General features: G+C 35.6%; 1 protein-coding gene across 4 annotated transcripts in view; it reads right to left on the bottom strand.

Moving 5' to 3' along the window:
* ADK (adenosine kinase) overlaps positions 1-14,489 on the bottom strand; it is a 559,277-nt gene that overhangs the window by 506,803 nt on the left and 37,985 nt on the right. For all 4 annotated transcript variants that reach the window (XM_037804922.1, XM_037804925.1, XM_037804923.1 and 1 more), the window contains exon 2: positions 13,703-13,777. In XM_037804922.1, coding sequence (XP_037660850.1) covers positions 13,703-13,777 — 75 coding nt within the window. The remainder of the gene's footprint in view (positions 1-13,702; positions 13,778-14,489) is intronic.

Below are 14,489 nucleotides of genomic sequence, written 5' to 3'. Positions count from 1 at the left end.
CGCATCCCCACAGTCGCGTGAGACACTTTTATACAATCTTATATTCATAGATATCTCTTGTTGATTCTGTTTCCCTAGAGAACCCTAACTAACACAGGGGTGAAGGAGGGTAAGAAGAAAGAAAAGAAAGTAGTAATAGTAGTTCAAGTAACAGTTTCCCTCAATCCAGCCTAGGCTGTTTAAGGAAGGCACACCTGAAGTAAAAACTAAAGAAAAAGAGTAAAATCCAGTAATGACATTCCCACCATGGGCAATGAGAAAATTTTATTATTAATTATGTTTATGGATACAAATAAAATGCATTAATATACTATAGATAACTACTAAGATCTCCTATAGCAGCAGTAGTGTACACTAAAAGTAACATAACGAAGGGCCTTTTATGAAAGACTAAAACATTTTTTACTCAGTTGTGCTGCTTCCCTGAAGATTAGTATAACTTAGAGGATTTGCATCTAGAAAGGTCCTTGTAGAGACTGTGAACTCCAGAAACAGCCCAGTCATAAATGAAGTGCCATATCAATGTCACACAGATAGCTAACGCAGCTGAGACTTGCTACATAGCAGGATGACAACAGAATATCCCACAAATACTTGGAAAATATTAGAATATCCCACAAATACTTGCCCTCTGATAATTAAAATAGACAAACTTCTAAGATACCTAAAATATTACCCCATAATCCACAGAATCCAAATAGTATCAGTGTCAGGGTAGAAAGATTTAAAACAGCTTAATGTATTTTATTGGCTTTTGTAACTAAGAAACAAAACATATAAGGAAAAAATAGCATATTAGAAGCATATTAGTTGATTAAAACATATTAGGTTGATTAAAACATATTAGAAAGGAATAACACGGGGATCAAAAGTGTTAATCACCTCAGCAATGTTTCAGACTAAAGCTGGACTTAAATTTAAGAAGCTTATAAAGAAACATATTAACAGTAAAACACAGGGTTACAATGAAAACAGCAAAAAGTTACAAGGCTTATGAAAATAATATTTTAAATTCTCCTTAGTAAACTAGATGAGGACTAAAACTCAATTAGAGAAAGGTAAAGGAAAAAGAATTAAACTAGATTTAAACCTAAATTCATAAAACAGAATTATATTTTTTGTATTCTTAAATATTTTTTATGTTTTTAGCTTAAAAAAATCATTGATAATTATTCAAAACTAATAGCCATTTATTTCCAATAAAGGAAATTTTAAACATTTGGTTCTTGGAAGATGTCACTGCATGGCTCTTGGGCTACATTAACAAAACCAGCCCATTTTATATCACACAATCCATTTATTACTAAATACTTTATAATCCGGCTTCTGTCTCTCTCCATTACTTCACTGAGATTTTCTGGCTAAGGTCATTAAAGACATCCTATTGTCAAATCCGTGGACCCTTTTAGGCCTCATTTTATGAGACATCTCTGTTGCATCTAATATTGTTGACTATTCTGCAATACATACCTCGTGAGAAACAGTTTTTTGTTCTCCTAAGTTCACTATTTCTTCTCAGACTCCTTCAATAAATATTCTTTATCATTCCATCCCTTAAATGTTCTGTGTTCCAGCCCACTTCTTTTCCGTTCTACACTTTCTCTAGAAAAGCTCATCTGTTGGTTGTTTAATAAATATAATAGTAGCAATAGTAATAGCTAACATTTACTGGATGAAATTGTGTTAATGTACAATTAAATATAATAGAACCCACAAGAAATATAAATCAAACTGTCTCCTGAATATGCCTACCTCAATATCACATGAAAATCTCATGCGTGAACAAAACTGAACTCAAACTATCCATCCCTTCTACCATGATTCTCCTTCCATGCTTCCTAACTCAGTTGTAAATACCACCATCTACTCTGTCACCAAAACCAAAAATTGGAAATGCCATCCCTCACTACTTTGCCCTATTCATTGAATCAATCACCAGTCCTACCTTTATATACTGAAATGTTACTGAACTCCCTCCCAACTGTTCTGTTATAACTACAATGATCAGGTCACCATCTCTCAATAGGTCTTACTAATCTCTTCTCCTCTAATCTAGCTCCTCAAATCATTGATCCATTGGTCTATATAATTCTAAAATGTGACTCTAACCATGTCATCCCCCTGCTTAAATCCCCTCAAGTGTTCCCCATAGCCCTTAACAGAGGACATGAAAGACATTCCGAGTCCCTTAGTAGCCAATAATACTTGCTAACATATGCCAAACACATACATTATTTCATTCAATCCTCACAACAACCCTATTTTATTATTTCTAACTACTCATAAGGAAAAAAAGTCTTCCACAGATTAAGCAAGAGAACCAAGATCACACAGCTCTAAGCGACTCCAGAGCATACACCGGATTCCACTGTATTCTTATTTTCACTGTAATAAAGTATTTCTTTCCACATCTGTCGGCTCAATTAGACCACTGGCTCCTTAAATAAAGCCAAGAAACTTGTCTCATTTAACTTTGTATTCGCAATACTTGGTATAATACTGAACACAATGCAGGTGCTCCAAAAATTCATGTTGAGCTGAAATGAACTACAATATTAAAAACAAATCCACATTTAGGTAATCCTTACAAGCATCATTTGTCCATTATTCAGCCAAAGTCAGGTCCAAATATCAAAGAATCCATAATGAACACCAATTTATATCTGGGGCAACATGAAAGATTCATAAATGAATCTGTGTTAATTTAGTATCCATAATTTAGGTCTTATCTGAAAAAAAACCCAAGAAATTCAGGGCCAATTACTTTATATGTGAAATAATACAAAGATTCAGCATCAAATACCACTTTATTTCAAATTGTAAGAATTTAGGATTCTGAAAGAGAGAACCAGAGGAACCAAAGACCATCTTTCTTTTATTTTAATGCAGCTCACAAAGCGGCCAAGTAAAAAAGAAAAATATTCAAATTCATTAGCATTTGCAAATACCAGCAATCATCTAGAAAATGTTATAGAAAAAAAATCCCACAATAGCAACTTTATTTCTAAAATACTTTTATTTTTACTATATCTAACAAAAAATGCACACCTTTGAAGAGAACTATAAAATTTTACAAAAACAAACAAACAAAAAAAAAAAAACCTAAGCTGAACTGTCCAATATGGTAACCACTAATCACATATGGCTATTTAAATTAAATTAATTAAAATCACATGAAATTTTAAAATTCACTTGCACTAGCCACATATCTCAGGCTCAATTAGCCACATGTAACTAGTGGTTACCATATTGGATGGTGCAGATATACAGTTCCATCACCACAAAAAGTTTACTCTAACTACTCTAGAAGGTTTGAATTTTTTCCAAAAAAAATCGCTTATCATTTTTGAAACCAACAAATTTAGCAATGATAATTACCATATAATGTGTTTAAGAGAAACACAATTTAACAATTTTGTACACTTTATTTAATGTATTTCAACTTTATATTTTATGAAAGATATAAAAGAATACTTAAAATAAACGGAGAAATATAGATAGGAATAGTCATATAGTAAAGATCTCCTTTTCCCAAGTTATTCTAAAAATGTAATGCAATTCCAAAAAAATCCCAGAAAGAATTTTTGTGGATGCTGAAATGTTCATTCAAAATTTGTATGTGTGCCAGTTTGGATGTATTATGTCCCCCAAAATGCCATGTTCTTTAATGAAATCTCGTGGGGGGCAGACATATTAGTGTTGATTAGGTTGGAATCTTTTGATTGTTTCCATGGACATGTGACTCAATCAACTGTGAGTAAATCATTTGATTAAATTATTCCATGGAGATATGGACCCTGCCCATTCAGGATGGGTCTTGATTTAATCACTGCATCCTATAAAAGAACTCACAAACAGAAGGAGCTCAGAGCAGCTGAGAGTAACATTTTGGACACTGCAGCTTTGAGAGACATTTTGGAGACGGTCACTGAAAGCAGACTTTTGCTGATGTTCTGGAGATACAGGCCCAGAGTTTGCCCCGCAAAGCTGAGCCTAGAGACATTTTGGAGGCCGTCAATTTGAAACGCAAACTTAGAGCAAGCAGACACCAGCCACGTGCCTTCCCAGCTAACAGAGGTTTTCCAGATGTCATCTGCCATCCTTCAGTGAAGGTACCCTATTGTTGATGTCTTACTTTGGACACTTTATGGCCTTAAGATTGTAACTTTGTAACCAAATAATCTTCCTTTATAAAAGCCAATCCATTTCTGATATTTTGCATAATGGCAGCATTAGCAAACCAGAACAGTATGGAAAAGAAAAGGATCAGTAACAACTAAGAAAATTCTTGAGTAAGAGAATAAGGTGTAAGGACTTCCTCTACCAGATATCAAGACTTATTGTAAAGCTATAGTAATAATGATGGAACCGCAATAAGTAGTTAAAATAGACCAACAAAAAATAATCGAGAGCTTAAAAATCAAGCTAAAAATAAATAAAAATTGGAATTACAGATCAATGGGTAAAGGGCGCATTACTCAAAATACAATGATGGGGGAGGCAGCAAGATGGCAGCATAGAGAGGAGTGAAAGTTAGTTAGTCCCCTGGAACAACTAATAAACAACCAGTAACAACTAGCAAATAATCTGGAATAATGGCTGGGGGACAATGGTGACTGTCCACACATAGTACACCAACCTGGATTGGGAGGAATCCAAGATCACAGTATGAAATCTATAAGTAAAAACTGTGGAACTGTGCCGGGAGCCCCCTCCCACTACGGCAGGCCGAATGACAAAACCTCGCTGTGGTAGAAAGCAGCACTCTCTGAGCAAGCAAATATACCTCAGTCCAACTCCAACTGGGGTTTTAATTAACAAATGTGGACTGTTCAATACTAAGCTACAAATCCCCAACAAACAGAAAGAGGCTTTTAGTGACGAACGACCTTAAAGAACCAGAAGACTCCCCTGTCCTGGGAGGGGGAACCCAAAAGACCAGATGTTACCTCTGGCCAACAAGTGAAATTGGGGGTTCGTGGACTGGCTCTGAAAGGGGGCATTCTGTCCCTTTTTCTCTCTCTCAACCTGAGAGGCTCAGTGGAGCAAACCTCAACCATTTTCAGTTTGCAGCACTCAGACCCAGACAAGGGTGGAGATAGCAGAGTCAGAGAGGCAAAGAACCTATTTAAATGCAGATGGTAACTCCCTAGGGGGTGTATCTTCCCTAAGAGGAAGGAATTGGTGCCCAGCTCTACTACCCATCTTCCATTCAGAATCAGACCCCAGAGCCTAGGGGAAAACAGCCAAAACAGAAACTAAGGGGGCCACACCTCTTTACACCAGTGGAGAGCAACAGACTGATAGGTAACACCTGCTGGGCAGGTTAGGAAAAGCACAGTGGCTAGAGGCCTCACAGGGTGTGTCAATCTTCTAAAACACACCCTCAGGGAAAACTGATACTGAATTTTGTCGCCTTCTGAGACCTGAGCCCATTATGGTGTGGGAAAACCTGACCGGGGTAACCGAGGAAAAAAGATGCCTAGACAGCAGAAAACTACAACCTACACTAAGAAAAATGAAGATATGGCCAACTCAAAAGAACAAACTGTTACTTCAACTGAGATACAGGAATTGAAACAACTAATGCTAAATCAATTCAAGAAGTTTAGGGAAGATATGGCAAAAGAAATGAAGGGTATAATGAAAATACTGGGCGAACATAAGGTAGAAATCGAAAGATTGAAACAATTGGCAGAATCTTTGGAACTGAAAGGCACAACACAAGAGATGAAAGATACAATGGAGACATACAACAGCAGGTCTCAAGAGGCAGAAGAAATCCCTCAGGAACTGGAGAACAAGACACCTGAAATCCTAAACACAGAAGAACAGATAGAGACAAGAATGGAAAAGTCTGAGCAACGTCTCAGGAAATTGAATGACAACATGAAATGCATGAATGTACATGTCATGGGTGTCCCAGAAGGGAAAAGGGGCAGAAGCAATAATAGAGGAAATAATCAATGAAAATTTCCCATCTCTCATGAAAGACATAAAATCATGGATCCAAGAATTGCAGCAAACCCCAAACAGAATAGATCTGAATAGGCCTACGCCAAGTCACTTTATAATCAGATTATCAAATGTCAAAGACAAAGAGAGAATCCTGAAAGCAGCAAGAGAAAAGCAATCCATCACATACAAAGGAAGCTTGATAAGACTATGTGCAGATTTCTCAGTAGAAACCATGGAGACAAGAAGGAAGTGGTGTGATATATTAAAGATACTGAAAGAGAAAAACTGCCAACCAAGAATCCTATATCTGGCAAAACTGTCTCTCAAATATGAGAGTTTAAAACTGACAATGACAAAGTTTGTGAACAAGATACCTGCTCTACATGAAATACTAAAGGGAGCACTACCGACAAACAGAAAAAGACAGGAGTGAGAGGTTTGGAACGCAATTTTGGGTGACAGTAGCACAGCAATGTAAGTACACTGAACAAAGATGACTGTGAGTATGGTTGAAAGAGGGAGGTCAGGACCATGTGAGACACCAGAAGGAAAGAGGAAAGATAAAGACTGGGACTGTATAACTCAGTGAAACCTAGAGTGCTTGACAACTGTGATAAAATGTATAAGTATGTTTTTACATGAGGGAGAACAAATGAATGTCAACCCTGCAAGGTATTAAAAATAGGGTGGTACTGGGGAAAAAATATAATCAATGCAAACTAGAGACTATAGTTAACAGAAACATTGTATTATGCTTCCTTTAATGTAACAAAGGCAATATACCAAAGCTAAATGCATATAAGCGGGAGACATAAGAGAGGGGTATGGGACTCTTGGCATCGGTGATGTCGTGTGACTGTTTATTCCTACTTCAGTTTAATTCTATCTTTCCTTTTGTTGCTTCCTAGCTGTCATGTTTGGTTTTTATTTCTCTTTCTTTTTTCTTTTTCTTTTGTCTCTCTACATTCTTTGACTCTTCCTCCTCCTTTGTGGAAGAAATGGAGTTGTCCTTATATAGATACGGGTGATGGTGAATACATAAATACGTGACTGTACAGAGAGCCATCAATTGTTTACTTAGGATGGAATGTATGGTATGTGAACAAAACTGTCTTAAAAAAATGGGTTAATAAAGAAAACTTGAGGGCACCATATCGAGTGACATAAGTCAGACATATAAAGACAAATATCGTAAGGTCTCAGTGATATGAACTAATTATAATATGTAAACTCATAGACATGAAATATAAGTTAACAGGATATAGAACGAGGCTAAAGAATGGGGAGCAGTTGATTATTATGAGCATAACATTCAAGTAGGTTGAACTTAACTGTTTGGAAATAGAGGTGACGGCAGCACATTGTGAGAATAACTAACAGTGCTGAATGGTGTGTGAACATGGTGGAAAGGGGAAGCTTAGAGTCACGTATCTCACCAGAAGGAAAGCTGGAGGTTAAAAGATGGGAATGGATAAAACAGTGAATCTTGTGGTGGGCAAGGTCCGTGATTAACTGTACAAATATTAGAAATCTCTTTCATGAACTAGAACAAATGTATGACACTATAACCAGAAGTTAATAATAGAGAGGCATATGGGGAAAAAAATATACCTAGTGCAAACTATATACTACATTTAATAGTATTTTAACCTTCTTTCATCAACAGTAACAAATGTACTATACTAATACTATGAGTCAATAATGGAGGCAGGATGGTTAGAGTTATGAGAGGATTTGAGTTTCCTTTTTCTGTCTTTATTTCTTTTCTGGAGTAACGAAAACGTTCTAGACATTGAAAAAAAATTTAATTGTGGTGATGGATACACAGCTGTATTATGATACCGTGGGCAACTGATTGTACACTTTGGATCTTTGGATAATTATATGGTATGTGAACAATCTCAATAAAATTGAATTAAAAAAAAATACAGTGATTGGACAACTGGTTCCCTATAAGGAAAACTTTCTAAAAATTGGATCTCTACCTCATAACATATATAAAAATCAATTCAGGTCAATGAAAAGTTAATTAAAGACCTCAGCTTAATGAAAAAACTTACATAAGAAAACACAGGAAAATAGCTTTATAAAAAGTTAACTACAAGAGTGTCAGATCATTTCCCAATTAGTTACAAAGCAAAACAATCACTTTTTATCCTAAAATATGGCATCTTAAGTGATACTACAAGTGTTTCAACTTCAAATCTATATACACCCATTTACAGTAGTAATTCATCTTCATTTATTCAAATAATTTAGTTCTTGATATTGAATAATTGGCACCAAAATTTATGACCAGTTATTATTACACTGACTATTTTAAGAATGAACATTAAGTAATATCTTTTATGTGTCCTTACATTACCAAGATTAATGTAAGGTTTATATACTTATATTATTAAAGATTTAGATCTGTCAGAAAAAAAAGCATATTTCCGCAATTACTCTAGCTTCTAATGATGGTTTTTCTTTCCCAATTACCATTTAATTAATTATGTCATTCCTCTTACTTCCATGTTACTTATCAAGTGTGAGGAAAAAACAAGGCAAGTCTGTCATATATTCCTTCCTTTCCTTTCCCATCCCTATTAAGGGCACAGCCCTTCCAAAACAAAACCAAGGTTTATCTATATGTTTCCGATCTCCTATTCCCCTCATATCCACTGTCTCTTCAAAAACGCTAGAAAAGATCCTTTTCAGTAGCCTATTTCCTGCCACAACAGTTCTTACTAATCTTCACTTGTTATAATTTCTCAAATTGGACACTGCTTTTTCTTTAATTAAAGCTCCTTAATTTTTTTTTTAATTCCAGGGAAAAACTAGCTTTGCATCTTCAAATAAACAGTGAGGATATTCCAGAAAAAAAAAGCTTAATTTTTGGATGCCTATTAAATATCTAGTTGATATTTCTAATTCATGGCAATGCTCTATTCTGGAATCACATCAACTCTCGGCAACCAACCAAACTCCCAATACAAACACTGCACTGTTTTGAAAACTCAGTCAATAAGAGAATTGTTCAGTCTGAATCACACGCAAAGAAATTGACTAATCTACTCTAACACACACATCAAAACTAAGCATCAACAACTTTTGACACAAATTACGTATATTTCTATCACCTAGCCTATGCCTATAATTGAAGGAAACCAGAATTCCATAAATATAAACCTTTACATGTCTAGACATGTAACTGAGTTTTTCACTTTCAAACTAATACTTCCCCAGCAATGTAGCAGAGAATAAACAATACAGGTTTCACAATGAAAAACAAACATATATTTTGAATCGATGTACTATAACCGATATGTTTTGTGAGCATGGACAAATCTTTTCAGATCTAAATTATCCTTTATGAGAATACCTATCTCATAAAGTTATCCTGAGGATTAAACTGATATCATATAAAAGCATGCCTAATCTATGCATTCATGTATTATTTATGCTTCCATCTCACCATAAGTTAGAATTCCTGAAAGAAACTAGAGGTTTATTCATTGGAGGACCAAACAGAAGCAGCTCTGAACTAGGGGACAAGAGGCAAAACAGTAGTAGCAGGAAGTACAGATGAAACTGCCTACCTAATTATGGCACCTCTGGCCCCGTTCCCCTGCCCACCAGAAAGAAAATTAGAAGAATTTTCTGTGAAAAATTTAACAGATTGAGAAAAGACTTCCAAATACCAATATTAGGGGTCACCCCCAAAAAAGGCAAGCTTTTAACACAATCAAGCTACAATAAAGCCCTTAAGTCAAGAAGCCTAAGCCATGCATACCAATCTTCCAATGATGTTTTGAACATGCATGTGTTTGGAAAAAACATTTTTTCCTTTACTTGTCAGTGATCTTACAACAAACTAACCCTAGGAGTTTAATCCAACAAACATTTATTACCCGCCACAGTTTCTGATTCTAGTTGTTGCTTAGCTGAATAATCCCTGGCTCAATGTCTGTCAACCAGAACTGCAGTCAACTCAGGGTTCAATAGGAGATCCGGAATCCACTTCCAAGCTCTCTTGGGCCTATCCACTTGGGCCTCTACAGTGAGGCATGTACTATGGTTTTTACCAATTTCTAGAATCTGGTAAGCAAGGAGGTAAATAACCAGAAACTCTTCAACAGTTAAAAAGATCACAAGTATCAAAAAAAAAAAAAAAAATTAAGAATGACAAAAGCAATCTTTTTAGAACATCTGAAGAAATCCTCTCAACCACCAAAGCATTTTGAGTGAACTACCCCAGAAAAAAAAGCAAACACTATAATGCCTCACCAATATGGACTAACTACAATGAGTAAACTCAGAATTGAATCTTAGATCACAGCTTATCAGAGGAACGCTTATTATAATGGTCCCTAGATCGTAAGCTCTTACGGCAGTCACATCTATTCCTGAACTGCAATGGCTGTCTCCAGATTCTGAGACACTGATCCCTTTGTGTATAACCTGATCAATCCCTGGAACTTTGGGTATCTGTGTGACACCTGAAACTCAGAGCTAGAGCTCGGCAGATATGAATGTCAGTATTAGCACATATGGCAACTGTTAAAAAAGAGCTGAAAAAGAGTCCAGACTTCAATTAGAGATATGAATGAAGCAGATCTGATTAGGACTAGGGCAAATCGGGTCACAGGGTAAAGGACGATACCGACTGGGTTTTAAAACCTCAACTTCCATGTGAGACCAAGGGAAGACATGTTTATTTGGTGCAGGATCTATATTTCCTAAACACTTTAACTCATACAGTTTGTTCAAATAACATAATTACATAGAATAGGAAGTGAGACCTGGTAGGTTTGTATAGGTAAGTGTGAAATAGCAACACATCCCAAAGTAATTTGGGCAGAGAATAAAAATATATATGCAGGGCCCCGCCTGAAGAGCTGGGGGAAAATGCAGAAGTGTTGGACTTCCTCATCTGGATTGTTGCTGATGTTCTCACAAACATTGAGGACTGGTGATTTGGTATGCCGAGCCCTCACTCTTGGCACTTGCCCTTATGGAGCTCATTACTACAAAGGAGAGGCTAAACCTTATAACTGTGCCTAAGAGTCTCCCCCTGAGTACCTCTTTGTTGCTCAGATATGGCCCTCTCTCTAGCTAAGCCAACTCGGCAGGTGAACTCAGTTCCCCCATCCCCCCATGTGGGACCTGACTCCCAGGAGTGTAAATCTCCCTGGCAATGCAAGATATGACTCCCAAGGACGAATTCATACCCGACATCGTGGGACTGAGAACATTTTCTTGACCAAAAGCGGGATGCGAAATGAAACGAAATAAAGTTTCAGTGGCTGAGAGATTTCAAATGGAGTCGAGAGGTCACTCTGGTGGGCATTCTTACACACTATATAACCCTTTTTAGATTTTAATGTATTGGAATAGCTAGAAGTAAATACCTGAAACTATCAAAGTCCAACCCAAATAGCCCTGACTCTTGAAGACGATTGTATAACAACGTAGATTACAAGGGGTGACAGTGTGATTGTGAAAGCCCTGTGGATCACACTCCTTTTATCCACTGGATGGATGGATGAGTAGAAAAATGGGGACAAAAACTAAATGAAAAACAGGGTGGAGGGGTGATTTGGGTGTTCTTTTTTACTTTTTATTCTTATTTTTACTTCTTCTGGTATAAGGAAAATGTTCAAAAAGTAGATTGGGGTGATGAATGCACAGCCATATGATGGTACTGTGAACAGGTGATTGTACACCATGGATGACTGTATGATATGTGTCTATATCTCAATAAAAGTGAATCTAAAAAAAAAAAGTAACGAAGTCCCGATGCACGTGACAACATAGATGAACCTTGAAAACATTATGCTGAGTGAAATAAGCCAGGCACAAAAGGACAATTAGGTCCAGTGTATGATCTCACTGATATGAACTAATTATAATAAGCAAACTCATAGAGTTAGAATCTAGAATATAGGCTATCAGGGGGTAGACTGGGGTAGAGAATGGGGAGCTGATGCTTAATTCATGCAGAATTTCTATTTAGGTTGATTATAAAGGTCTGCAAATAGATGCTGGTGATGGTAGCACGTTATTATGAATACAATTAACGGTGAATTACGTATGTGAATGGGGTTGAAAGGGGAAGTTTTGAGTATTGTATGTTACTAGAATGAAAGAAGATAAAACATGGGACCATATAACACAGTGAACCCTGTTGGGGATGAGGGACTGGGGTTAATAGTACAAGTGTAAGAATGTTCTTTCACGAATTATAACAAATGCACATCACTAATACAAGGTGTTAATAATAGAGAAGTATATGCAGAAAAAATATATATGATGTAAACTATGGTATATAGTTAACAGTACTATTTTAATATTCTTTCATCAGTTGTAACAAAAGTACCACACTAATGCAAAGTATCAGCAATAGGGGGATATATGGGAACAATGTATCTTTTACGTGACTTTTCTGTAAATCTACAACTTCTCTAATTAAAAAATAATTTAAAAAAATAAGAAGAAACATTTTCAAAAGCATTTTAGAAGAAAGGGTCAAGGGGGTCAGAGACCAAAAACTTGCTTTTTATCTCCAAGTATTAATTACAAAATCAAGGTTAAAGGTAAACATTTTTTTCAAAATAAAAATACTAAAATTCTTCAGCTATCCATTTAGAGTCAGCTGCTGGTAAAATAAAGAAGCTACTTGAGCTCCCAGTAGTAGCACTCAGCTGCCAGGTCAAAATCATTCTGATCACATTTACATGAAATTTTAAACTCATTCATCCCATAGTATTGAGTGAAAAAGAACAAATCACATAAGAGTAAACAAACATTTATCTCTAGGTTACATATACCTAAGAGATGTCTGGAAACATGTTCACCAAGCAATAACGACAGTTTTATCTACAACAAAATTTCAAATACTTTTTTAATTTCCTCTTTATATTTTTCTATATTGTTTGAATTTTTTTTAAATAATGATCATGACTTGGTGACTTACTGGACAAAACATCTCACACTAAGCAAATAAAGGAGATCTAACATCAAGCTCATGAATTTATGTTCAACTGATTTTACTTTTTGTTCATAAGTGCTTTCTTGAGGTATAATTGACAAACAATAAACTGCACATATTTAAACTGTTCAATTTGATGAGTTTTAATGTATTTACATGCCTGATAACTCATCACTGCAATCAAAATAAACATATCCTTAAAAGCTCCAGCTGGCCCTTTGTAATCTCTCCTTTCCCACCTCCACCATACCCTGGCCCCATATGTGTATGGCCCCACACATGTGTAACTAACAATCTGCTTTCTGTCACTATAGATAAATTTGAGTTTTCTAAAATTTTATATAAACGGAACCATACAATTTGCACTATTTTTTTGTCTAGCTTCTTTCAATCAAAACAATTTTTCTGACTTTCATCCAATCAATCCCTCATTCACTTTTTATTTCTGACTAGTATTCCATTATATGGATAAACAATGTGTTTAAGAAATCACCTGTTGATGGACACTGGTGATTTCCAGTTTTTTGGCTATTACAAAGATACTGTGAACATTCATGAACAAGTCTTGGACATACGCTCTCATTTCTCTTGAGTACCAAGAGTAGAACGATTGGATCAAATAACAGATGAATATTTAACATATTAACAAATTTAAATTTCCTGAGTTTTCCTCCAATTCAAGGTGATAGACAATAAATTCAATTATAAAACTTGCATCAATTTTTCTTCAGATAAAAGTTTCATAGTACATATGAAGAGTCTAATACTTACTTATCAAGGAAATCATTGTCCACTACAGCAGAGATGTCCAGAAGAGGATTTCCCATTCCAAAAAGAATATTTTCACTAAGAAAGAAGACAAAGTACAAGCACAAATTAGAAATAATTTGGAAAGTAAGTGCATGTGTAAAATGGACACAAATAACAAAAATAAATAAAATTAACCTAACTTACTAATTTATTAAAATTTTTATTTGCCTATCACATGTAGAACAACATGTTAGAGGTAGCCTAAAGCCATGTAGAAAGGATGATGACTTAAATTGTATGGAATAAAATATAACAAAAAAAGAAAGCAGATCATGGGATTTTTTTCATAATATTCAGCAGCTAATGATTGAAACTAATTAATTTCAATGTTCTATTACAACAAAGTTCCATGCTCAGACATGATGGATCACTATCTCTTTCTAGCTAGTAAGACACCTGACTACTGAACAAAGAGTAAGTCTTACAAAAGCCATACGAGAACCCCTACCCTTGAAAAACTGAACAGCAGTGGTACGACCTTCACAATATAATTTTCAAGCAAAGTTTTTCAGGATTCTCCACTGTAACTAAACTACAGACAACAAGTCAATCTGACAGCATTTGAAAACAGCACCACAGTTGGAAGGTAGTTTTTATACTTTGAAAAAGTCTGCTTTCCATTACTGATCTCAGTGTTTTAGTTTCCTAGTCACTAAAATAAATACCATACAATGGATTAAACAACGGGAATTTATTGGCTCACGGTTTTGAGACCAGGAAAAGTCCAAAATCAAGGTGTCGGCAAGGG

The sequence above is a fragment of the Choloepus didactylus genome, chromosome 15 (assembly GCF_015220235.1).
Source record: "Choloepus didactylus isolate mChoDid1 chromosome 15, mChoDid1.pri, whole genome shotgun sequence".
Taxonomy (NCBI): domain Eukaryota; kingdom Metazoa; phylum Chordata; class Mammalia; order Pilosa; family Megalonychidae; genus Choloepus; species Choloepus didactylus.
Note: the sequence above shows the minus strand (reverse complement) of the source record. Positions and strands in the feature narration are given on the sequence as shown.